Source organism: Oncorhynchus nerka, linkage group LG19 (genome assembly GCF_034236695.1).
Source record: "Oncorhynchus nerka isolate Pitt River linkage group LG19, Oner_Uvic_2.0, whole genome shotgun sequence".
NCBI lineage: Eukaryota > Metazoa > Chordata > Actinopteri > Salmoniformes > Salmonidae > Oncorhynchus > Oncorhynchus nerka.
In genome coordinates this window covers 25808665-25834558 of record NC_088414.1, presented here as the reverse complement: position 1 = coordinate 25834558, position 25894 = coordinate 25808665, and the positions used below count along the sequence as shown (strand labels likewise).

At 43.6% G+C, this 25894-nt stretch overlaps 1 protein-coding gene across 1 annotated transcript; it reads right to left on the bottom strand.

Moving 5' to 3' along the window:
* Positions 1 to 24143: 24143 nt before the first annotated feature.
* Positions 24144 to 25446, bottom strand: LOC115147025 (C-C motif chemokine 19-like). Its single transcript, XM_029689018.2, has 4 exons — positions 25288 to 25446; positions 24893 to 25013; positions 24625 to 24749; positions 24144 to 24485 (listed from the first exon to the last, which is right to left on the bottom strand). The coding sequence occupies exons 1-4, from the start codon at positions 25346 to 25348 to the stop codon at positions 24466 to 24468; spliced, it is 327 nt and encodes a 108-aa protein (XP_029544878.1). The 5' UTR covers positions 25349 to 25446; the 3' UTR covers positions 24144 to 24465.
* Positions 25447 to 25894: the final 448 nt, after the last annotated feature.

The window sequence follows — 25894 nt, the reverse complement described above, 5'->3', positions numbered from 1 at the left end:
TGCTCCTGATGAGGTGGCGGATGGTCTCCTGAGGGATCTCCTCCCAGACCTGGACTAAAGCATCCGCCAACTCCTGGACATTCTGTGGTGCAACGTGGCGTTGGTGGATGGAGCGAGACATGATGTCCCAGATGTGCTCAATTGGATTCAGTTCTGGGGAACGGGCGGGCCAGTCCATAGCATCAATGCCTTCCTCTTGCAGGAACTGCTGACATACTCCAGCCACATGAGGTCTAGCATTGTCTTGCATTAGGAGGAACCCAGCCGCACGAGCATATGGTCTCACAAGGGGTCTGAGGATCTCATCTCGGTACCTAATAGGGACCCTCTGCACACATCAACAACAGTCACCCACGAAGCATCGTTACCCATCGCTCCACAAAAGCCGCGGCTCTTGCAGAGCAAGGGGAACTACTACTTCAAGGTCTCAGAGCAAGTGATGTCACCGATTGAAACGCTATTTAGTGCGCACCACCGCTAACTAAGCTAGCGTTTCACATCCGTTACACTTCCTAAGTGGACAGTTTGATTTCACAGTAGTGTGATTGACTTGGAGTTACATTGTGTTGTTTAAGTGTTCCCTTTATGTTTTTGAGCAGTGTATATAGAGCATGTCCTTCCAAATGAACATGAAAAAGTAATGACTATAATGTTTAATAAATCAACATGACACAAGATAGGCCTGCTTTAATAAGTGGTCAAAAACTGACTGTTACGTAAGGTAATATGTGACGTAATTTGGAGGTAATGCTTGAAAACAGAGAGCTGCAGGGAAACATCCACTATCTCACTGATCTAATTACCCTCTTCCGCACGTCCTCACAAATTGCTGTACGCCTGTCTCCCCAAATCACCAGCTGAATGAGCAAGTAAAAAGTGACTCTTTCCATGGCACATGACAACTCGCAAAAACACAGAAAAGGGATCGATGTGCAATGGCAACATGATCTCATCGATTCCCTGCACTCAAGTTTGTTTTCATCAGATTCAGCACCAATGAACCCAGCAGTGGTTCCTGAGATCGGTGCATCAAGTCTGACACCAACAGGCTCCTAAAATGCTGTTATCCACAAGCCATAAGACTGCTAAATAGCTAACTAAATAGCTAACAAATTGACTACATGGATTATCTGAGTTGACACAAAATGGCACTGTCTCTATGCACACTCACAAGGCCCTGCACGTTCACGCACACTGACACTCCCAACACACAAACACTCTATAATTTGCTCACACACATATCGTACATTTATACCGACTACACACACACACCCACTCATATGCAATCATCATATACGCTGCTGCTACTCTGTTTATTATATATCCTGATGCCATTGCCTAGTCACCTTACCCCTATACATATCTACCTCTATCACTCCAGTATCCCTGCACATTGTAAATATGGTACTGGAACTGACTCACCCTGTATATAGCATGCACTTACTTTCTCTGTTCTTCTTATTTGAATGGTTTATTTCTTGTGTGTTTTTGTTCTACCTTATTTGTAGTATTATACTGTTATTGATTACTGCATTGTTGGGGTTAGAGCTAGCAAGAAAGGCATTTCACTGTACTTGTGTATGTGACATTAAAACTTGAAACTGAACTGATAATTGACGCGGGGGAGACGCAAGATAAAGTCATATGTCCATCACACCCAAAATGCATGCGTTGTCTCATCGCTCCAGCAATGATGCTCTAATGAAATTTAGTCAGAAAGACAGGATCAGCTTGCATGCATAATTGATTGTGTCGCTGGGCCAGATGACAAATGGGCATGCTGTTGTGCGCGATGAGAGTCGGAAAAGTGTTTCCCTTTGGGTTCATTCTAATGTGGAAGGAAATGGACTGCCACTTATCGAAGATGCACTGTTATGGATGCCTTGTTTGTTGTTGGTTGAACTCATCCTGTTGTCGGCATGGATACAGTGTAAAAAGAGAGGGTGCGACAAAGAGAGAGGAGAGGTCAAGAGGCTGACTACATGAATAAGGCTGTCTGGCTGGCGATATGGCCTCATGGTGAGGCTGTGCACCTAATTGGACAAGAAGAGCATAGCAACAAGAAAAGCCATACCTACTGGATAAACTTTAATCCAAGACAAAAGACTCCACATCCCATGGACTTAGTTTGATTCTAATGTTTTTATGTTTAAAGTATTTTACACTTTCAATACACAGATGGCTGGATCATCTGCTTCATCTGCTCTCGCCTCATACCCAGCAGGTCTTTTTTTCTGCCTGCATTAGGAACTATCAAATCTGAACCGTTTAGCCTTGTCCATGCTCTTTTCTTGGAGATTTTCACATGTGTTTGAAAAGATGAACAGGACAGTTGTTTGGAAGCAGATAGGACAGATTTTTGTAGCTAGAGCAACTAGACTGAAATGACAGCAACAAGATAGGCCTAAGAGTTTAATTAACAGCTTTTAGGTGTTTGTCTGTGTGTTGTTGAGTAAGAAAGCTGGATATGTGGATAGATGGGTGGATATGTCGGATATTCCCTTCTGATAGTATATTTCCTTTGCTTATATCTGATGTGAAATTGACTTGGACTCGTAACGCACTGATTACTGTCATTTGTATTTGGGTTATATTTCTCTGAGATGGGTGTAGCTCCCTCCAGTAGCCACGAGCACAACCGTTCCTTGATTTTAACTGGCGGCTTTATTCTGTAGTTTTAGTCAGAATTATCACCTTCCGTGGGAACTATAAAGTAAATGAAAATACAGTTAAGCACACTTTTACAACTTTCTTGTCTTACGAGTGACTTATTAGCTTGGTATAACTCTGAAGTGCTTACATACATAAACAGTTTAGCCGGCGCTGTAACAGTATCAGATTAAACACATATGAATAAAGGAAAAATACCTCATTGGCTGCTTATTACAGAAGGGAGGAAATCAAAACTTCACACCTATTATTCCTGGCATGAATTCACGCTTCATTCTTAATTATTATAATGTTTCCATCCTAACATACACACTTCAACCTTTACCAGGCGATGACATGAAAACTTAGCTAACACAGCGCGGGATTGCCTTCACTCCAAAGGTGTGTTGCTACGATAATGTACAGTTATTAGCCACGTAGTTCTGCTTGTCTTAACATTTCCCCCGCATAGCGAACACGTGAACAATTCAAACAAAAAACAACGACATAGACTTACAGGTTAATTGTCAGTTACAATGGGTATTTTGCATACAATTATGAGGGCTTCTCGAAAGGATGGATATGTGGTGGTGTGACTGTGTTATATGATGTACTGTAGTGTTTCCAATTTTGTTTTATGTGTAATATAAATGTCTTAATGTGTTTGGACCCCATGAACAGTAGCTGCTGCCTTGTCAGGAACTAATGGGGATCCCTAAAATGTTTTAAAAAACAAATGGCTAAAATAGCTATAAAGCATGTAAAGTGGAAATTCAGTATGCTTTTGTATTTAATATTAAATTCCTGTGGCCCAGTCCTTCAAACTGAGATAAAAAGGCCTGGAGGAAGCAGGGGTTTTATGAGCATTGACACATTGCTATGGATTATTTATTATGATTACTGTATATATATATATATATAGTACCAGTCAAAAGTTTGAACACACCTACTCATTCAGGGATTCTTCTTTATTTTTACTATTTTCTACTTTGTAGAATAATAGTGATGACATCAAATCTATGAAATAACACATTTGGAAACATGTAGTAACCAAAAAGTGTTAAACAAATCAAAATATATGTTATTTTTGAGATTCTACAAAGTAGCCACCCTTTGCCTTGATGACAGCTTTGTACACTCTTGGCATTCTCTCAACCAGCTTCATGGGGTAGTCACCTCTTGATTCTGCCTCAGGTTTTATTACTGGACCCCCCAAGTAACGTCAAATGTAGAATTCTAATGTGCCATCTCACTGGACCAAAAACAATTCCGACAACCGACTGGGCACATGTTTCAAAGGAAAATAGATGGACCAAAACACATTGCTGTACAGCAAAAACCATTTCCCTCTTTTAAATATAGGGGAAAGCATTTTCTCTTCTCACCGTTATACAATTTCCAACACTATAGATTCCGCTGTCAAGAAGTAAGTGGTAGCTGGTGAAGAGGCTTTCACCCTGTTGTCATGACGTTGCCCTCTTTGGGTACAGCAAGCCCCATCCCCCTCTCCCTGTCTCCTACACCCAGGCTGCTGTGGTCAGAAAGAGGTCGTAAATTCCTGGAGGAGATAATCTCCTCATGGCCACTTTATAGAGAGAGAGTAGAGTTTTCATAGAAGAGAACAAAGGAATTTCTTGAGGTCCGAACAACATTTATGTTCTGGAAAGATTGGTGAAGAATCCAGCTACGAACGGGTCCGTTTGGTACATTTTTGTGAAATTCATAGGAGTCAAAACGGCTACATTACCATAACGCAGTTTATATAAAAGCCTCAGATATGAGGTTTACATCTAATTGTTGTATAAGATGAATGAGTGAGGATGATACTGTTTGTAAAATTGTGTAATGTGATTTTGGACTGTTTAATGAAGGAAACTCCAATTCCCTTTTGAGTTTAACTAAATCAGAGGACCACCCATGAGCACAGTTAGGACCTTGCGTCATGAGACAGCTTTTTCTGCAATTCCGAATAAAACCCCTACCTTGAGAATTTCTCAACAGACCATGTTTCCCTCAATTACTAGAGGACAAAGGTTGCAGACCAGCTTACCTCCATAACGAGAGGGCCAAGGTTTGAGAAGATGGCTGAATCTTTTAACCATACCATGTGGTTAAACTCTTAGACTATAGATACCGACAGAATAAGAACAAGTCTTTGATATTAATTACTAGTCTGCAGCTAGGAATTCGGAATCATTGAACGCAAATACCGACAACCGCCGAAACATCTATCCATAACGACATTAATGAATGTCACTCTGAACTAACCATTCTAACCACGACAGAGAGGGTGGACAAACTCTCCAACAGAAAATAACTTTTCAACAGAGACCCCGATGACACACTGGGCGTAAATATATTTATTGATTGCAATTGATCCCCAATGAGTGAGCGTTAATGTGCAAAGGATTAGCATTTCAATTGTTATAATTATCAACCGTGTGTTGTCTTCTCAGTCGACCCCCACTTCCCTTTTGTACACCAAGCCGCGATGCCGGTTTATCTCACTAGGGAAAGTCTGTTATCATTTCCTTGTAACTATCTACTGTTTGTTTATGCATATCTGTGAATTACTTAGTAAGTAAATAGATGATTTGAAGACAATTGATGTATGGATGTCTCATAGTGAAGACTGGGTTCGTACAGATAACCAACAATTTACGATGTTTGGAATTAGACTAACGTGAGGTAAAATAAATAACTCATTAATTAAGAAGACTAATTGATCAGGTATTAAAATATCTGAAAAGTTGTATTAGGAAAATTATAAGTTTGTAATCTGAATATTTTCCATGGTGCCCCGACTTCCTAGTTAATTACATTTGCCTGATTAGTTCATAAGGAAATGCTAATTACAGAGAACATTTGATAAAAACTAAAAGTCTTCAGTTAATGATAGTAAAGACACGACACTGTTGTCTTTAAGCACATCCTCCCTCTGCATTGCCAGGAGCTGCAGGAACATAATGACATCGCCGTGATAGACAACCTCTGGGAATCAGGCAGGCTTCCATGACCCAATCCCGTAACGAGTGATGATCCTGAACGGGCTTTATTATGATTATGGTCCCCTGAAGACTACCAGGTCTTCAAGGGACCACATTCCTCTTACAGGGCTTCTTAGGAGCACTTACTAGAGAATAAGGGACTGGCTGAGTAGCCACTCTCCGACCTGGACATGCTTATTTAATTTAGTATGCAACAATAAGACACAGAGATTTCTGCAATCCATGATCACGCAACCCTTGACTCTGTGGTGTGATGCACTTAAAGTTTATTACAGAAGGACTTGTGTTTATTTGCAATAAAGGCTCTAATCTCAACTGCTGAAAAGCAGATAACTGTTAGAATGCCAGTTGGTGAAGAGAAGTGCATTTGGAAGGCAAACAAAGGAAAACTCCACAATGGTCCACATCTGGGATTGAGGCCTATTTTGGTGATTTAGTTTGTTTCTTCCTTTGCTTTCCCCCTTCCTCTCTCAAACAGACGTATAAAATGCCTACCCTTTCATCTCATCAATAGTGATGAGTTATTATGGTAATTATTGACTCAGCATCCTCATCCTGTTTCCTTCTGTCAATGTCGATGTTATCCACTCCCCTCCCACTGTCCAATGATTTTAGATATAAATAGGAGATGTAACAGGATAGGGAATTGGTTTGAAGGTTTGCTTCCATGTCCTCTACCACAAAAAGCTCTTCTCATATGTATGTATGTACTGTACACGGTGTGAAGGATGGGAAATGAGATAGTGTGGAGATGAGAGACTCAGCTGCACTCTGAGTAAGTTTTCAGGCTGTGACAAATATATCAGTTTTCTTCCCAGAACCAGATCAAACTGGGCTTTCAGGGTAGGTCTAAAACATTGTATCTGATAAGAACCCTCAGATCATGTTGAACCTGTTGAAAGATAGAGATATCATATCAAAGATATCATGTCAAACTGCAAGAAAATGTTTTCTATGTTTCAAACTAAAAATAATTACCAGTTCACCTTGAAGTAATTCTGCCTCTGTGTGGGTTTAGCCCATAGCCTATTGCTACAGCAGCAACATATAAATAATTATCCTCTGATTACATCTCCCATAACCCCACAGCTGTTACCCCTGCTCTCATACAGAATGTAAATTCCCATGATGCTCTCTGTCTGACTCAGTGCCTTTGTTAAGTGGAAGGCTTCAATGTTCTCTCAGTCTCACCCTGCCTCTGATAAATGAATCAGAGATCAGCAGAAATGGTTGCTGCTGTCTGTCTGAGAGGTTTAGTTCTCCTCACTTTATTTACATGTTTCAAGCAGAACACCACAGTCCCAGTGCCCAAGAATGTGAAGGTAACCTGCCTAAATGACTACCGCCCGGTAGCATTCACGTCAGTAGCCATGGAGCGCTGTGAAAGGCTGGTCATGGCTCACATCAACACCATCATCCAGGAAACCTCCCCAAAAGATCCACAGACCTCCCCAAAAGATCCATAGATGACACAATCTCAATTACACTCCACACTGCCCTTTCCCACTTGAACAAAAGGAACACCTACGTGAGAATGCTGGTCATTGACTACAGCTCAGCGTTCAACACCATGTGCCCACAAAGCTCATCACTAAGCTAAGGACCCTGGGACTAAACACCTCCCTCTGCAACTGGATCCTGGGCTTCTTGACTGGCCGCCCCCAGGTTGTAAGGGTAGGCAACAACACATCTGCCCCGCTGATCCTCAACACTGGGGCCCCTCAGAGGTGTGTGCTTAGTCCCCTTCTGTACTCCCTGTTCAACCACGACTGTGTGGTCAAGCACGACTCCAACACCATCATTAAGTTTGCTGACGACACAACAATGGTAAGCCTGATCACTGAAAACGATGAGACAGCCTATAGGGAGGAGGTCAGAGACCTGGCGGTGTGGTGCCAGGACAACAACCTCTCCCTCAATGTGAGCAAGACAAAGGAGATGACCATAGACTACAGGAAAAGGAGGGCTGAACACCATTAACATCAAAGTGGCTGTAGTGGAGCGGGTCGAGAGTTTCAAGTTCCTTGAAGTCCACATCACCAACAAACCATCATGGTCCAAACACACCAAGACAGTCGTGAAGAGGGCATGCAACACATTTTCCCCCTCAGGAGACTGAAAAGATTTGGCATGGGTCCCCAGAATCTCAACTGCTGCACCATCGAGAGCATCCTGACCGTTTGCATCACCGCTTGGTATGGCAACTGCTCGGCATCTGACCGTAAGCCGCTACAGAGGGACGTGCGTACGGCCCAATACATCACTGGGGCCAAGCTTCCTACCATCCAGGACCTACAATATACACTAGGCGGTGTCAGAGGAAGGCTCAAAAAATGGTTAAAGACTCCAGTCACCCAAGTCATAGACTGTTTCCTCTGCTACCGCACGACAAGCAATACCGGAGCGCCAAGTCTAGGTCCAAAAGGCTCCTTAACAGCTTCTACCCCCAAGCCATAAGACCGCTGAACAAGTTATCAAATGGCCACTCGGACTATTTACATTGAACCCCCTCCCCCGGTACCGGTACCCCCTGTATATAACCTCGTTATTGTTATGTAATCTTATTGTGTTACTTTTTATTTTATTTTTTACTTTAACTTATTTAGCAAATATTTTCTTAATTCTATTTCTTGAACTGCATTGTTGGTTAAGGGCTTTTAAGTAAGCATTTCACAGTAAGGTCTACTTACACATGTTGAATTTGGTGCATGTGACAAATAAAATGTTATTTGATTTGATCCCCTATAGAACTAAACTGAAGACTTTTGAGAACATCTTGGAAAGCCCATAGCTGGATCAGTCAGGGATGTGAAGGACTGAAACTAGTGAAAACATTGACCCCAGGTTACCCGATACCTCATGACAGACTAGTCCTGAAAGGATGAAAGGTCTTTGGCTGTCTACCTCAAACGTGATGCCTCACACTATTCTATACATCAAACAAGCACTAGGTCAGCGTTCAGAACTCGATTAAAATATTCTTCCAACACCATTTCTCAAGTTTAAATACATGAACTACACTGTACACTGTAGCTTCTTCAATTAAGTCTGCTATTGTAACACACTGATAAAAGCCTCCCATAGTTTCTCCCAGGCAGACCCAGGGATTACCCAGCATGCTCTGGGTAGATAGTGCATTAGTGAGCAGAGGTTGGAGGGGAGGGGGTGTAAAGAGTAGCCCACTGGCTCCTCCATCAGCCTAATGTGTTGTTCCTTCAACCCATTCAGTACCCCTAACCCATCCCCTAAATGTCCCTCACTCTCTCCAACACACACACATGCACACACACACACCCTCCAATCCTCTTTCAGTGCACTGTCAGAGCTCTCTGGGAAACTGAAAGAAGGAAAGGAGATATTATCACAGCCCCTCACTCACTCCCACTGTCTCAGCCTCAAAGTGGCAATGGGTTGAGAAGGGCGGGAGTAGATCTGTGAATATCCCACGTGAGTGTACTGCTAAGGGGGAGCCCTGAGAGAGAGAGGCAGAGAGAGAGAGAGATAGACAGCAGGGTTGGACTCATTTCAGAATGGAATTGAGAATGCCTCATAATTCCAATTAAATTCTTCCAATTCAAGTAGTAAACAGAATACAGAATTGCAAATTGAATTTGAGTCAAAGGAAATACAATTTAATTCAGTGAAATGTAATGAAATTAAAATGTCTCTTATATTCTATATTAGGTGTATTCTATACAAATATAAATGTTGTACATAAAAAATGTCGATATATACAATCCCAGTCAAAAGTTTTGACACACCTACTCATTCAAGGGTTTAAATTTTTATTTTATTTTTACTATTAGTAGTGAAAACATCTAAACTATGAAATAACACATATGGAATCATGTAGTAACCAAAAAAGTGTTAAACAAATCAAAATATATGTACTGTTATTCCAACTTCCGGGTTGGAGCGAGCGGTCGCATCTGCACTCGGTCCGCAGGTAGTATTACATTTCATTACATTTCATTATAGTACAACGGTTTGATTTGTCTAATCTTAGCAATTTCTTCTTAGCTAGCTACACAGCCGTCTTTGTATCATAGATAATTGCGTAATTATCGTATTTCGTCATCCTAACGCAGTCTACACTGCCCTGCAGCTAGCCAGCTAGCTAACGTCCACCGTTAGCTAGTCCACCGTCTACCGATTAGCAGCACAACTATTACACTCAACTGAACGACTTGATTAGTGTAGTGTTAGCTAGCTACATAGTTGTCTTTGCTGTCTTCGTACCCAAGATAATTGTGTAGTTTAGAGTGTGTAGTTTTATGTCGTCCTTAACATAGGAGACTCTGCTAGCTAGCCAACAGCTAGCCAACGTCTACCGAACAGAACTTCTGCACTCAACAATCTGGGTCGCATTTCGCTCGCTCCACAGGTAGTATCACATTTTTCATTTCATTTCATTACAGTACAACGGCTTGATTTGTTTGATCGTAGCTAGCTACATAGCTAGCTACATAGCCGTCTTTGTATCAAAGATAATTGTGTAGTCTAGAGCGATTTCCTAGGTTAGCTAGCCAGCTATTGTCGTTCTTTTAACGCAACGTAACGTAATCAACACTGCTAGCTAGCCAGCTAGCCCCGAATAGCAGCACAGTAGAAACTATTACACTCAACGGAACGACTTGATTAGTGTAGTGTCAACAACGCAGCCAATGCCAACTAGCCTACTTAGTCAACAACGCAGCCTCTGCCAGCTAGCCTACTTCAGCAGTACTGTATCATTTTAATCATTTTAGTCAATAAGATTCTTGCTACGTAAGCTTAACTCTCTGAACACTCGTGACGTGTAGTCCACTTGTCATTCCAATCTCCTTTGCATTAGCGTAGCCTCTTGTGTAGCCTGTCAACTATGTGTCTGTCTATCCCTGTTCTCTCCTCTCTGCACAGACCATACAAACGCTCCACACCGCGTGGCCGCGGCCACCCTAATCTGGTGGTCCCAGCGCACGACCCACGTGGAGTTCCAGGTCTCCGGTAGCCTCTGGAACTGCCGATCTGCGGCCAACAAGGCAGAGTTCATCTCCGCCTATGTCTCCCTCCAGTCCCTCGACTTCTTGGCACTGACGGAAACATGGATCACCACAGACAACACTGCTACTCCTACTGCTCTCTTCGTCTGCCCACGTGTTCTCGCACACCCCGAGAGCTTCTGGTCAGCGGGGTGGTGGCACCGGGATCCTCATCTCTCCCAAGTGGTCATTCTCTCTTTCTCCCCTTACCCATCTGTCTATCGCCTCCTTTGAATTCCATGCTGTCACAGTTACCAGCCCTTTCAAGCTTAACATCCTTATCATTTATCGCCCTCCAGGTTCCCTCGGAGAGTTCATCAATGAGCTTGATGCCTTGATAAGCTCCTTTCCTGAGGACGGCTCACCTCTCACAGTTCTGGGCGACTTTAACCTCCCCACGCCTACCTTTGACTCATTCCTCTCTGCCTCCTTCTTTCCACTCCTCTCCTCTTTGACCTCACCCTCTCACCTTCCCCCTACTCACAAGGCAGGAAATACGCTCGACCTCATCTTTACTAGATGCTGTTCTTCCACTAACCTCGTGCAACTCCCCTCCAAGTCTCCGACCACTACCTTGTATCCTTTTCCCTCTCGCTCTCATCCAACACTTCCCACACTGCCCCTACTGGATGGTATCGCGCCGTCCCAACCTTCGCTCTCTCTCCCCCGCTACTCTCTCCTCTTCCATCCTATCATCTCTTCCCTCTGCTCAAACCTTCTCCAACCTATCTCCTGATTCTGCCTCCTCAACCCTCCTCTCCTCCCTTTCTGCATCCTTTGACTCTCTATGTCCCCTATCCTCCAGGCCGGCTCGGTCCTCCCCTCCCGCCTCCGTGGCTCGACGACTCATTGCGAGCTCACAGAACAGGGGCTCCGGGCAGCCGAGCGGAAATGGAGGAAAACTACCTGACATCCTTTCACTCCCTCCTCTCTACATTTTCCTCTTCTCTCTCTGCTGCTAAAGCCACTTTCTACCACTCTAAATTCCAAGCATCTGCCTCTAACCCTAGGAAGCTCTTTGCAACCTTCTCCTCCTCCTGAATCCTCCTCCCCTCCCCCTCCTCCCTCTCTGCAGATGACTTCGTCAACCATTTTGAAAAGAAGGTCGACGACATCCGATCCTCGTTTGCTAAGTCAAACGACACCGCTGGTTCTGCTCACACTGCCCTACCCTGTGCTCTGACCTCTTTCTCCCCTCTCTCCAGATGAAATCTCGCGTCTTGTGACGGCCGGCCGCCCTAAACCTGCCCGCTGACCCTATCCCCTCCTCTCTTCTCCAGACCATTTCCGGAGACCTCCTCCCTTACCTCACCTCGCTCATCAACTCATCCCTGACCGCTGGCTACGTCCCTTCCGTCTTCAAGAGAGCGAGAGTTGCACCCTTCTGAAAAAACCTACACTCGATCCCTCCGATGTCAACAACTACAGACCAGTATCCCTTCTTTCTTTTCTCTCCAAAACTCTTGAACGTGCATCTCTCAGAATGACCTTCTTGATCCAAATCAGTCAGGTTTCAAGACTAGTCATTCAACTGAGACTGCTCTTCTCTGTATCACGGAGGCGCTCCGCACTGCTAAAGCTAACTCTCTCTCCTCTGCTCTCATCCTTCTAGACCTATCGGCTGCCTTCGATACTGTGAACCATCAGATCCTCCTCTCCACCCTCTCCGAGTTGGGCATCTCCGGCGCGGCCCACGCTTGGATTGCGTCCTACCTGACAGGTCGCTCCTACCAGGTGGCGTGGCGAGAATGTGCTCTCACCACTGGTGTCCCCCAGGGCTCTGTTCTAGGCCCTCTCCTATTCTCGCTATACACCAAGTCACTTGGCTCTGTCATAACCTCACATGGTCTCTCCTATCATTGCTATGCAGACGACACACAATTAATCTTCTCCTTTCCCCCTTCTGATGACCAGGTGGCGAATCGCATTTCTGCATGTCTGGCAGACATATCCGTGTGGATGACGGATCACCACCTCAAGCTGAACCTCGGCAAGACGGAGCTGCTCTTCCTCCCGGGGAAGGACTGCCCGTTCCATGATCTCGCCATCACGGTTGACAACTCCATTGTGTCCTCCTCCCAGAGCGCTAAGAACCTTGGCGTGATCCTGGACAACACCCTGTCGTTCTCAACTAACATCAAGGCGGTGGCCCGTTCCTGTAGGTTCATGCTCTACAACATCCGCAGAGTACGACCCTGCCTCACACAGGAAGCGGCGCAGGTCCTAATCCAGGCACTTGTCATCTCCCGTCTGGATTACTGCAACTCGCTGTTGGCTGGGCTCCCTGCCTGTGCCATTAAACCCCTAAACTCATCCAGAACGCCGCAGCCCGTCTGGTGTTCAACCTTCCCAAGTTCTCTCACGTCACCCCGCTCCTCCGCTCCCTCCACTGGCTTCCAGTTGAAGCTCGCATCCACTACAAGACCATGGTGCTTGCCACGGAGCTGTGAGGGGAACGGCACCTCAGTACCTCCAGGCTCTGATCAGGCCCTACACCCAAACAAGGGCACTGCGTTCATCCACCTCTGGCCTGCTCGCCTCCCTACCACTGAGGAAGTACAGTTCCCGTTCAGCCCAGTCAAAACTGTTCGCTGCTCTGGCCCCCCAATGGTGGAACAAACTCCCTCACGACGCCAGGACAGCGGAGTCAATCACCACCTTCCGGAGACACCTGAAACCCCACCTCTTTAAGGAATACCTAGGATAGGATAAAGTAATCCCTCTCACCCCCCCCCCTGAAAAGATTTAGATGCACTACTGTTCCACTGGAGGTCATAAGGTGAATGCACCAATTTGTAAGTCGCTCTGGATAAGAGCGTCTGCTAAATGACTTAAATGTAATGTAATGTAAATGTTATTCTGTTCTCATATCTGAAAATCTATAAATAAAGTACCAAAAAAATTAAGAAAAACCCTGGAATGAGTAGGTGTGTCCAAACTTTTGACAGGTACTGTACATGCATATAAAGTAGTACAAACTCTTAAAATGAATGATCAAGGAAGACAAACGCCTATATGTGAATATTATAATGCATTAGTTTAATCCTCAAGTTGACACTGCCCACTGGGCAAAAACGGGTTGATGTTGTTTAAGCATAATTTCAACCCCATAAATGTATGTGATGACTTTGAATCAATGTGTAAACTGATTGGATTTTTAAAAAGTAATCAACGTAAAGGCATTTCGTATTTTTTTCTAATATTGTAAATGTAAATCAAAACTATTTGTTGAACTGACGTCTGTGCACTGCCTTCAAAAAGAATGCAAACAAATGAAATGGTTGGTGGAAATACAATTTGCTATTCTAAGCATCCAACCCCAAGAGACAGAGAGAGAGAACGAGAGACAAACAGAGATCGACAGAGTTGAGAACATCATTTCCTGGGTGAGAGGCAGACTAAGAGGCTGCTGATAGGTGTATGATTGCAGGGTGTGGTATTTACCAGTGGGATGGACAATGGGGAGGACCTGACACAGGGCACAGGGTGCAGGCCATGGTGACACAGAGTGACTATGAAAGGGACTGAACAGAAGTGAAAGAAAATAGAGCAGCAAGAGATAACCATTTCCTGTTCTGCTCCTGAAAAATGTATACAGGCTAAAGCAAAAAGTGCTTTCCAAACATAGATGAGAAAACTTTGTTTATATTTCATAATGAATGAAAAGCATTCCCCAATCCTGAGATATCCTAAATTTTGGCAAAGGAAAGGCTGAAGTTGGTTCCAGACCAGATGTTTCTCTTATCAGTGCATTGTGGTCTGCAGGCAGTGAAGAATTCTGGGATATGTGTGTGTGTGTGTCCCTCCTTGTAAAGGCAGCTCTAGCCTTTAGCTCAGTGCGGATGTTGCCTATAATCCATGCTATTTGGTTGGGATGTGTACATACGGTTACTACGGTTACTGCGGGGACGACATCGTCGATGCACTTATTAATAAAGCCAGTGATTGATGTGATAAACTCTGGAACGTATTCCAGTCTGTGCTAGCAAAACAGTCCTGTAGCTTAGCATCTGCTTCATTGGACCACTTCCGATTTGAGCGCGCCACTGGTACCTCTTGTTTGAGTTTTTGCTTGTAAGCAGGAATCAAGAGGATATAGTATGGTCAGATTTGCCAAATGGAGGGCGAGGAAGAGCTTGGTATGCGTCTCTGTGTAGAGCAAAGGTAATCTAGAGTTTTTTCACCTCTAGTTGCACAGGTGACATGCTGGTAGACATCCTGCATGAAAATCATTGGCCACTAGGAATGCTGCCTCTGGATGAGGGTTTTCTTGTTTGCTTAAGGCCCTAGATAGCTTGTTGAGTGTGGTCTCAGTGCCAGCATCGGTTTGTAGTGGTAAATAGACAGCTATGAAAAAATAGATGTGTACTCTCTTGGTAAATAGTATGGTTTACAGCTTATCATTGGGTATTCTAACTCAGGTAAGCAGAAACCTTGAGACTTCATTAATAATAAAGATTGCGCACCAGTTGTTGTTAACAGAGACACACACCACCCCCCTTGAGGTTACCAGATGCTGCCGCTCTGTCCTGCCGATACATAGGCAAACCCTCTAGAATCCCATACTCTGCAAAAGTTTAATCTGATATAGAAATTTAAATTAAGAAAAAGATAGTGCTATCTTAGAAAAAGCCCATAAAATATCTTTGCAAGCTAAAGAAGAAAATAAAATGTCCTCATTAAGCAGGAATACAATTTTTACTTTTGAAAAGAGCCAACAACTACAAGTTAAACTAAAATAAAGCATACTATTTAATTGCAAATAAACCTGGCAAATATCTCACAGCTCTCAATAAACTTCAAGAGGCTAAAGTAATTTGCCTTGTCACCTAAAACCCTCACAGACTTTTACAGATGCAGAACTGAGAGCATCCTGTCAGGCTGTATCACCGCCTGGTATGGAAACTGCACCGGTCACAACCGCAAGGCTCTCCAGAGGGCAGTCTTCACAACGCATCACTGGGGGCTAACTACCTGCCCTCCAGGACACCTACAGCACCCGATGTCACAGGAAGGCCAAAAAGATCATCAAGGACAACAACCACCCAAGTCACTGACTGTTCACACCGCTAGAAGTGAACAGAAGGCGAGGTCAGTACAGGTGCATTTAAGCTGGGACCAAGAGACTGAAATACAGCTTCTATCTCAATGCCATCAGACTGTTAAACAGCCATCACTAACACAGAGAGGCTGCTGCCAACATACAGACTTGAAATCTTTGACCACATTAATAAATGGATCACTAGTCACTTTAATAATGCAACTTTACTAATGTTTACATATCTGGCATTACTCATCTCATATGTACTGTATATATTCTTACTCCATTCCTTTACTTAGATTTGTGAATTAGGTAGTTGTTGTGGAATTGTTCGATTACATGTTAGGTATTGCTGTCGGAACCAGAAGCACAAGCATTTTGCTACACTCACAATAACATCTGCCAACCATGTGTATGTGACCAACAAAATTTGATTTGATTTGACTAAATCATGCGAAACCAGTTATAATTTGTATGTGTGGGGTACAGAGATGAGGTAGTCAATCAAAAATCATGTTAAACACTATTATTGCACACAGAGTTAGTCCATGCAACTTATTACTTGTTAACTTCACTAGGATAGGGGGCAGCATTCGGAATTTTGGATGAAAAGCATGCCCAAATTAAACTGTCTGCTACTCAGTCCCAGAATATAGGATATGCATATAATTAGTAGATTTGGATGGAAAACACTCTAAAGTTTCCAAAACTGTTAAAATACTGTCTGAGAGTATAACAGAAATGATATGGCAGGCGAAAACCCAAGGAAAATCCAACCAGGAAGTACTATTATTTTGGAAGGCTGTTTTTCCATTGAAAGCCTATCCATCATACAAAGACTTAGGACCCAGTTCACGAGCTCTGTGCCTTCCTCTACATGTGACCAGTCTTTAGGCACTGTTTCAGGCTTTTACTCTGAAAAATGAGGGAGATACAGCACTTTCAATCAGCGACCAGTGGAAATTTCCATTCATCAGCCATTCGCCCTGATCGTGAACGCACCTTTCTTGTTTCTCCTTTCCTATTGACGAAGCTCTTGTCCGGTTGAAATGTTATTGATTATTTATTACAAAAACAACCAGAGGATTGATTTTAAACATCGTTTGGCATGTTTCTACAAACTTTTATTGTACTTTAAAAAAATGTTTTGTCCTGGAATTAGTGCATGCGCCTTCTGCATTCGGATTACTGGACAAAACGCGTAAACAAAAAGGAGGGGCATAAAGACGAACAAAACAAACATTTACTGTCTAACACGGAGACCTGGGAGTGCCTCCAGATGAAGATCATCAAAGGGATGTGATTAATTTTAATGCTATTTTAATGCTATTTCTGACTTTTTTGACACTCCTTGGCTGGAAAATGGCTGTATGTGTTTCTGTGGCTAGCTAACATAAACGCAAAGTATGCTTTTGCTGTTAAGTGTTTTTGAAATCTGACACAGCGGTTGCATTAAGGAGAAGTGCGATTTCTGTTGTTTTGAATTTGGCGCCCTGCAGTTTCACTGGCTGTTGACGAGGTGGGACGCTACCATCCCACGTACCCTAGAGAGGTTAAGCAAATTTGAATTTAGGCTTACCATAACAAAGGGGTTGAATACGTATTGACTCAAGACATTTCAGCATTCATTTAAATTAATTTGTAAAAATATAGGGTGTTGTGTGAAGGCCAGCGCCAAAAAAATATAATTTTAATACATTGTAAATTAAGACTGTAACACAACAAAGTTTTATTTTTGAAATAGACACAAACAAGTACAAGAACATGGTTTAGTTCAAATCAAATCAAATCCAATTTTATTTGTCACATACACATGGTTAGCAGATGTTAATGCGAGTGTAGCGAAATGCTTGTGCTTCTAGTTCCGACAATGCAGTAATAACCAACAAGTAATCTAGCTAACAATTCCAAAACTACTACCTTATAGACACAAATGTAAGGGGATAAAGAATATGTACATAAAGATATGAGTCAGTGATGGTACAGAGCAGCATAGGCAAGATACAGTAGATGGTATTGAGTGCAGTATATACATATGAGATGAGTATGTAAACAAAGTGGCATAGTTAAAGTGGCTAGTGATACATGTATTACATAAAGATGCAGTAGATGATATAGAGTACAGTATATACATATACATATGAGATGAATAATGTAGGGTATGTAAACATTATATTAGGTAGCATTGTTTAAAGTGGCTAGTGATATATTTTACATCATTTCCCATCAATTCCCATTATTAAAGTGGCTGGAGTTGAGTCAATGTGTTGGCAGCAGCCACTCAATGTTAGTGGTGGCTGTCTAACAGTCTGATGGCCTTGAGATAGAAGCTGTTTTTCAGTCTCTCGGTCCCACCTTTGATGCACCTGTACTGACCTCGCCTTCTGGATGATAGCGGGGTGAACAGGCAGTGGCTCGGGTGGTTGTTGTCCTTGATGATCTTTATGGCCTTCCTGTGACATCGGGTGGTGTAGGTGTCCTGGAGGGCAGGTAGTTTGCCCCCGGTGATGCGTTGTGCAGACCTCACTACCCTCTGGAGAGCCTTACGGTTGTGGGCGGAGCAGTTGCCGTACCAGGCGGTGTAGAAGTTTGTGAGTGCTTTTGGTGACAAGCCGAATTTCTTCAGCCTCCTGAGGTTGAAGAGGCGCTGCTGCGCCTTCTTCACGATGCTGTCTGTGTGGGTGGACCAATTCAGTTTGTCTGTGATGTGTACGCCGAGGAACTTAAAACTTACTACCCTCTCCACTACTGTTCCATCAATGTGGATAGGGGGGTGTTCCCTCTGCTGTTTCCTGAAGTCCACAATCATCTCTTTAGTTTTGTTGACGTTGAGTGTGAGGTTATTTTCCTGACACCACACCCCGAGGGCCCTCACCTCCTCCCTGTAGGCCGTCTCGTCGTTGTTGGTAATCAAGCCTACCACTGTTGTGTCGTCCGCAAACTTGATGATTGAGTTGGAGGCGTGCGTGGCCACGCAGTCGTGGGTGAACAGGGAGTACAGGAGAGGGCTCAGAACGCACCCTTGTGGGGCCCCAGTGTTGAGGATCAGTGGGGTGGAAATGTTGTTGCCTACCCTCACCACCTGGGGGCGGCCCGTCAGGAAGTCCAGTACCCAGTTGCACAGGGCGGGGTCGAGACCCAGGGTCTCGAGCTTGATGACGAGCTTGGAGGGCACTATGGTGTTAAATGCCGAGCTGTAGTCGATGAACAGCATTCTCACATAGGTATTCCTCTTGTCCAGATGGGTTAGGGCAGTGTGCAGTGTGGTTGAGATTGCGTCGTCTGTGGACCTATTTGGGCGGTAAGCAAATTGGAGTGGGTCTAGGGTGTCAGGTAGGGTGGAGGTGATGTGGTCCTTGACTAGTCTCTCAAAGCACTTCATGATGAGGAAGTGAGTGCTATGGGGCGGTAGTCGTTTAGCTCAGTTACCTTAGCTTTCTTGGGAACAGGAACAATGGTGGCCCTCTTGAAGCATGTGGGAACAACAGACTGGGATAGGGATTGATTGAATATGTCCGTAAACACACCAGCCAGCTGGTCTGCGCATGCTCTGAGGGCGCGGCTGGGGATGCCGTCTGGGCCTGCAGCCTTGCGAGGGTTGACACGTTTAAATGTTTTCCTCACGTCGGCTGCAGTGAATGAGAGTCCGCATGTTTTAGTTGCGGGCCGTGTCAGAGGCACTGTATTGTCCTCAAAGTGGGCAAAACAGTTATTTAGTCTGCCTGGGAGCAAGACATCCTGGTCCGTGACTGGGCTGGTTTTCTTTTTGTAATCCGTGATTGACTGTAGACCCTGCCACATACCTCTTGTGTCTGAGCCGTTGAATTGAGATTCTACTTTGTCTCTATACTGACGCTTGGCTTGTTTGATTGCCTTGCGGAGGGAATAGTTACACTGTTTGTATTCGGTCATGTTTCCGGTCACCTTGCCCTGATTAAAAGCAGTGGTTCAGGCTTTCAGTTTCACGCGAATGCTGCCATCAGTCCACGGTTTCTGGTTTGGGAATGTTTTAATCGTTGCTATGGGAACGGCATCTTCAATGCACGTTCTAATGAAATCACTCACCGAATCAGCGCATTCGTCAATGTTGTTGTCTGACGCAATACGAAACATATCCCAGTCCACGTGATGGAAGCAGTCTTGGAGTGTGGAATCAGATTGGTCGGACCAGCGTTGAACAGACCTCAGCGCGGGAGCTTCTTGTTTTAGTTTCTGTCTGTAGGCAGGGATCAACAAAATGGAGTCGTGGTCAGATTAGCCTTGTTAAAATCCCCAGCTACAATGAATGCAGCCTCCGGATAAATGGATTCCAGTTTGCAAAGAGTCAAATAAAGTTAGTTCAGAGCCATCGATGTGTCTGCTTGGGGGGGAATATATACGGCTGTGATTATAATCGAAGAGAATTCCCTTGGTAGATAATGCGGTCGACATTTGATTGTGAGGAATTCTAAATCAGGTGAACAGAAGGACTTGAGTTCCTGTATGTTGTTATGATCACTCCACGTCATGTTAACCATGAAGCATACGCCCCCGCCCCTCTTCTTACCAGAAAGATGTTTGTTTCTGTCTGTGCGATGCGTGGAGAAACCAGTTGGCTGCACCGACTCCGATAGCATCTCTCCAGTGAGCCATGTTTCCGTGAAGCAAAGAACGTTACAGTCTCTGATGTCCCTCTGGAATGCTACCCTTGCTCGGATTTCATCAACCTTGTTGTCAAGAGACTGGACATTGGCGAGAAGAATGCTAGGGAGTGGTGCACGATGTGCCCGTCTCCGGAGTCTGACCAGAAGACCGCTCCGTTTCCCCCTTTTACGAAGTCATTTTTTGGGTCGCCGGCTGGGATCCATTCCGTTGTCCTGGGTGAAAGGCAGAACACAGGATCCGCTTCGCGAAAGTCATATTCTTGGTCGTACTGATGGTGAGTTGACGCTGCTCTTATGTTCAGTAGTTCTTCTCGACTGTATGTAATGAAACCTAAGATGACCTGGGGTACCAATGTAAGAAATAACACGTAAAAAAACAAAAAACTGCATAGTTTCCTAGGAACGCGAAGCGAGGCGGCCATCTCTGTCGGCGCCGGAATATGCAATATACAATATGCAAAAAAACAAGATATAGATTTTCCTTTTCAAAACATTGAAAGCTTCAACTTTCCAGCTGAAATAATACATTTAATACAAATATTTTATAATGGTCACACTTGAAAAATATACACAAATAATACATTATCTGATGAAATTGCTTTAGAAATGGGCACAAGATGGGGTTGTCCCCTCTCTCCCCTCCTCACATTAAGCATCTCCAATCCAAAATTAAATCTAGAATCGGCTTCCTATTACGCAACAAGACATCCTTCACTCATGCTGCCAAAAATACACTTGTAAAACTGACTATACTTCGGCCATGTCATTTACAAAACAGCTTCCAACACTCTACTCAGCAAATTGGATGTAGTCTGTCACACTGCCATCCATTTTGTCGCCAAAGCACCATATACTACCCACCACTGCGACCTGTATTATCTCGTTGGCTGGCCCTCACTTCATATTCGTCGCCAAACCCACTGGCTCCAGGTCATCTATAAGTCTTTGCTAGGTAAAGCCCCGCCTTATCTCAGCTCACTGGTCACCATAGTAACACCCACCCATGTGCACCAGCAGGTATATTTCACTGGTCACTCCCAAAGCCAACTTGTCACGTTCACTGTCTTCAATCTCCCTGCCATAGATGAGCCAAGGCGCAGCGTGCATGTAATTCCACATCTTTTAATAAAGTGAAACTTTCACAAAACAAAACAGGTAAACAGAAACTGAACGTGATGCAACCGTGGCGCACACAAACACACATAGAAAATAAATAATTACCCACAACATTAGGTGGGAAAAAGGCTGCCTACGTATGATTCCCAATCAGAGACCACGATTGGGAACCACACTCGGCCAAAAGACAAAGAAATAGAAAACATAGAATGCCCACCCAAATCACACTCTGACCTAACCAAATAGAGAAATAAAACATCTCTCTAAGGTCAGAGCATGACACAACTCCTCCTTTGGCTGCGTTTCCTTCCAGTTCTCTGCTGCCAATGACTGGAACAAATTGCAAAAATCACTGAAGCTGGAGTCTTATATCTCCCTCACTAACTTTAAGCATCAGCTGTCAAGCAGCTTACCGATCATTGCACCTGTACATAGCCCATCTGTAAATAGCCCACCCAACTACCTCATCCCCATATTGTTGTTTATTTTCTTGCTCCTTTGCACCCCAGAATCTCTACTTGCACATTCATCTTCTATACATCCATCACTCCAGTGTTTAATTGCCAAATTGTAGTTATTTTTCCACTATGGCTTATTTATTGCCTTTCCTCCCTAATCTTACTACATTTGCACACCCTGTATATAGACTTTTCCATTGTGTTATTGACTGTACATTTGTTTATCCCATGTGTATCTCTGTGATGTTTGTGTTGCACTGCTTTGCTCTATCTTGGCCAAGTCGCAGTTGTAAATGAGAACTTGTTCTCAACTGTCCAACCTGGTTAAATAAAGGTGAATTTTTTTTCTCCAAAATGGGCATTAATATGAGGTTGGTACCCACTTTGCTGCTATAACAGCCTTTTTATGGGAAGACTTTCCACTAGATGTTGGAACACTGCTTCAGCCACAAGAGCATTAGTGAGGTCGGGCACTGATGTCTGGCTCACAGTTGGTGTTCCAATTCATCACTAAGGTATTCGACAGAGTTGAGGTCAGGGCTCTGTGCAGGCCAGTGAAGTTCTTCCACACCAAGGTTGAAAAAACATTTCTGTATGGGACTAGCTTTGTGCATGGGGGTATTGCCATGCAGAACCAGGAAGGGCCTTCCCAAAATTGTTGCCACAAAGTTGGAAGCACAGAATCGTCCAGAATGTCATTGTATGCTGTAGTGTTAAGATTTCCCTTCAGTGTGGGGGCCTAGCCTAGCCTCCCCTAGGGGACTAGCCCAAACCTTGAAAAACAGCCTCAGACCATTATTCCTCCTCCACCACACTTTACAGTTGGCATCCGCCTAACCCAGGTTTGTCCGCCAGACTCCCAGATGGTGAAACGTGATTCATCACTCCAGAGAACGCGTTTCCACTGTTCCAGACTCTGTATGGTGTGAGCCTATGTGTGCTGCTCTTTTCTGTGATATAACATTACAATTAGACGTCTACTGATAATAATTAAATCCACAGAAAATGATACATGTGAATCTCTAAGGTCATATTCAAAGTATCTCCAGCACTACATGTTGTATTCCATTACCCTTTTGCCATCCACAGCGCAGGTACAAATTCCCTGTGGAGCCAAAGGGGGGAAAAAGCTTAATATTATAAAGCTCATTATTAGCTCAGCTTCCTAAATCACCAACAGATGACACACTTTCACTTTCACCTCCTCATTACTGAGGATTCTGCTCAAATCAACCAAATTGACCCTGTATCAGGCAATGGAGACAATCTGCCATTGAAGTGAACTACCCTCATCTGATGTCTGTAAAAATGACTTTCAGTGTACATCCCATTTGAGCTATTTATCATAAGTCATGAGTTAGAAAGATTTAGCGGTCTTGGAAACACATGCTATGGATAGTGGACTGCAACTTGACAGGGATAGGAATACAGCCCATGTTCTGTCGCCTCCCTGGCTGAACAGACCGATTGCATTTCAACTGTCATTCTGAGGAGTCAGTCTGTCCCCACCTATAGAGGTATTTTAAACTGACAGGTCTGGGGTTTAGAGGAGTAGCCTGATGAAACTTCACCTACATCGGGCTGCCATGAATATAGAGGTCACACTCTCATGAGCCATTAGATGGAGTTACAGGGAGACATGCAGCTGATGTCCCAGTGCTCCATTCTTCTAGCTGACATTCTGTTATCATTGGATGGAGTTATGCTATAGGCCACACCTTGGACCAGACCAAGTGCCTGCGCCTTTTCTGCGTTTGAGGAAATTAAACATAGAAGGTCCATAGAGCATAACTATGGAATAAGGTTTATAAGAATAAGGAATAACACATTTGGTTCAAGTGTAAATCTGTCTTTAAGTGTGTTAATGCATTACTTGTAAAGTGCCAAGAGAGTTGTTCATGGCAGAGAAAATATTATTGCACCGGCTCAGCCCTAAGTAAGTAGGTGTGTAGGTTCATGCAGTGTTTAACACAGACTATAACTCAGATGTTTCCCTGTACCAATCCCTTGATGATGTTAGAACCTGCTCTACTGACACCAGAGACAACTGGCTGGAGTTCATCATTGTGTTTTATGAATGGATGTGAATATCTTGGAAATTGAACTACTAACTACTCCCAATAATGTTGTACAATGTAAAAACCATGGACAAGTCTTTAACTGGACAAAATTAATACATAATTAATACTGAGATGAAAAACACAATATTTCTTTAAAAAAGCAAACACTTTATTTACTTAAAATGTATCTATACAATACAAAATCCAGCTTATAGGGACTTAACGTGACTGTGAGAAAGGTTAGAAAAGACGCAGTGTTTTTTCTGCAGTACACGAAGTACACATGAAACAGTGTTGGTCAAAAAGAAAAATGGCAACTGGGAGAATTCAATCGATTCAACAGTATCACGGTGCATCCACCCTACAATGAGAACTAACTTCTAAAATGTCATTGACAAAATGTGTCCAACTGCTGATTATTGTTTCTTGCAGAACGTGTTCTGGAGCTCCATGTTCAGGGATCAGTCTTTCAGTGTCTACTGTTCTTGCCTGAGGAGAAATAATGCACAAGGAGAAACAGTTCAATACAGACACGGGTGGATCTTCACCTTTGATGGAAGAAAATGGGTGGTGACCATGAAAACGTTATGCTTCTATCATTTATTCACACTTTAAGATAGAATCCCACCATTTTTCCCTTTTCTGTCCTTTCCATTCTGCGATTTCCTCTTCAGTTGCTTGATGAGTTTGGTCACCCAGTTGTTATTGGTGGCAGGAGGAGCACACAGTCTAAGATTCTTCCTTGTGACAAACCTGTTGGCAGAAGTAACTTAGATCAGACATAGTTCCAACAATGCAGTCACACACAGCCAGAAAACATGAACTTGTGGTTAAGGGTGATGTGTTACATTTGGCAACGTATTGTACAAGAGTGTGGAATGATTAATGTTGCTTACACAGTGGCAGGTATCCGACATCCTCCGCTGACTGTCTGGATACGGAATGACTTCACCACTCTGTGGGGAAGTTTGGCATCGGTTGTTGTCATGCAGCAGTCCATTGCTTTATCTGTGTTTGCTGCAGACACACACACACACACACACACACACACAAACACAGGTTAGACTATCCCCTCTGTATCTTTGTGTATTCTCTCTGTGTATGGCATTCTACTAAAATTACATTTCAACATTCTCCTGAGAAGACGAAGAGCGTATTCAGTTCCACAGATAACTAGTGATCAAGACACAGCATCATGTAACCAAGACGTTATTATAGTAGTTACTATGAAAACAACTTGGAGTAAAAGTAGTTAATAACAGTAGCTCTGCAGTAGAAGAGAGGATCTCACCTGCTGCATGGCTCCAGAGGACTGATGTCAACAGAAGAAGTGCAGCCAACCGTAAGGACATTCTGTCTTAGTTGTTCTCTGTCTGTGTCTTAATATTTTAAACAAGGATCTGCAGATAAATGGGCTACTGTGGTCCAGGCACAGCTTTATATCCTCACCGCACAACTCCTTTCACTTTCACCCCCATCAAGTCACGCACCCATTTCCCGTAAACCATGCTTCAGCTCAGCACGCCCCTCAACTCTCACCTTTAAAACAAAACAAAGATAAAGTAGGCTCTGCCAGTGCTTTTCCATGGAGTTGAAGGGTACTTTCTCTGCAGTTACAACTGGCGGAAATATCTGTAAATCATTCTCACCGTCGATGGGGAGATACCGTTGAAGTCGGAAGTTTACATACACCTTGGCCAAATACATTTAAACTCAGTTTTTCACAATTCCTGACATTTAATCCAAGTAAAGATTCCCTGTCTTAGGTCAGTTAGGATCACCACTTTATTTCAAGAATGTGAAATGTCAGAATAAAATTAGAGAGAATTATTTATTTCAGCTTTTATTTCTTTCATCACATTTCCAGTGGGTCAGAAGTTCACATACACTCAATTAGT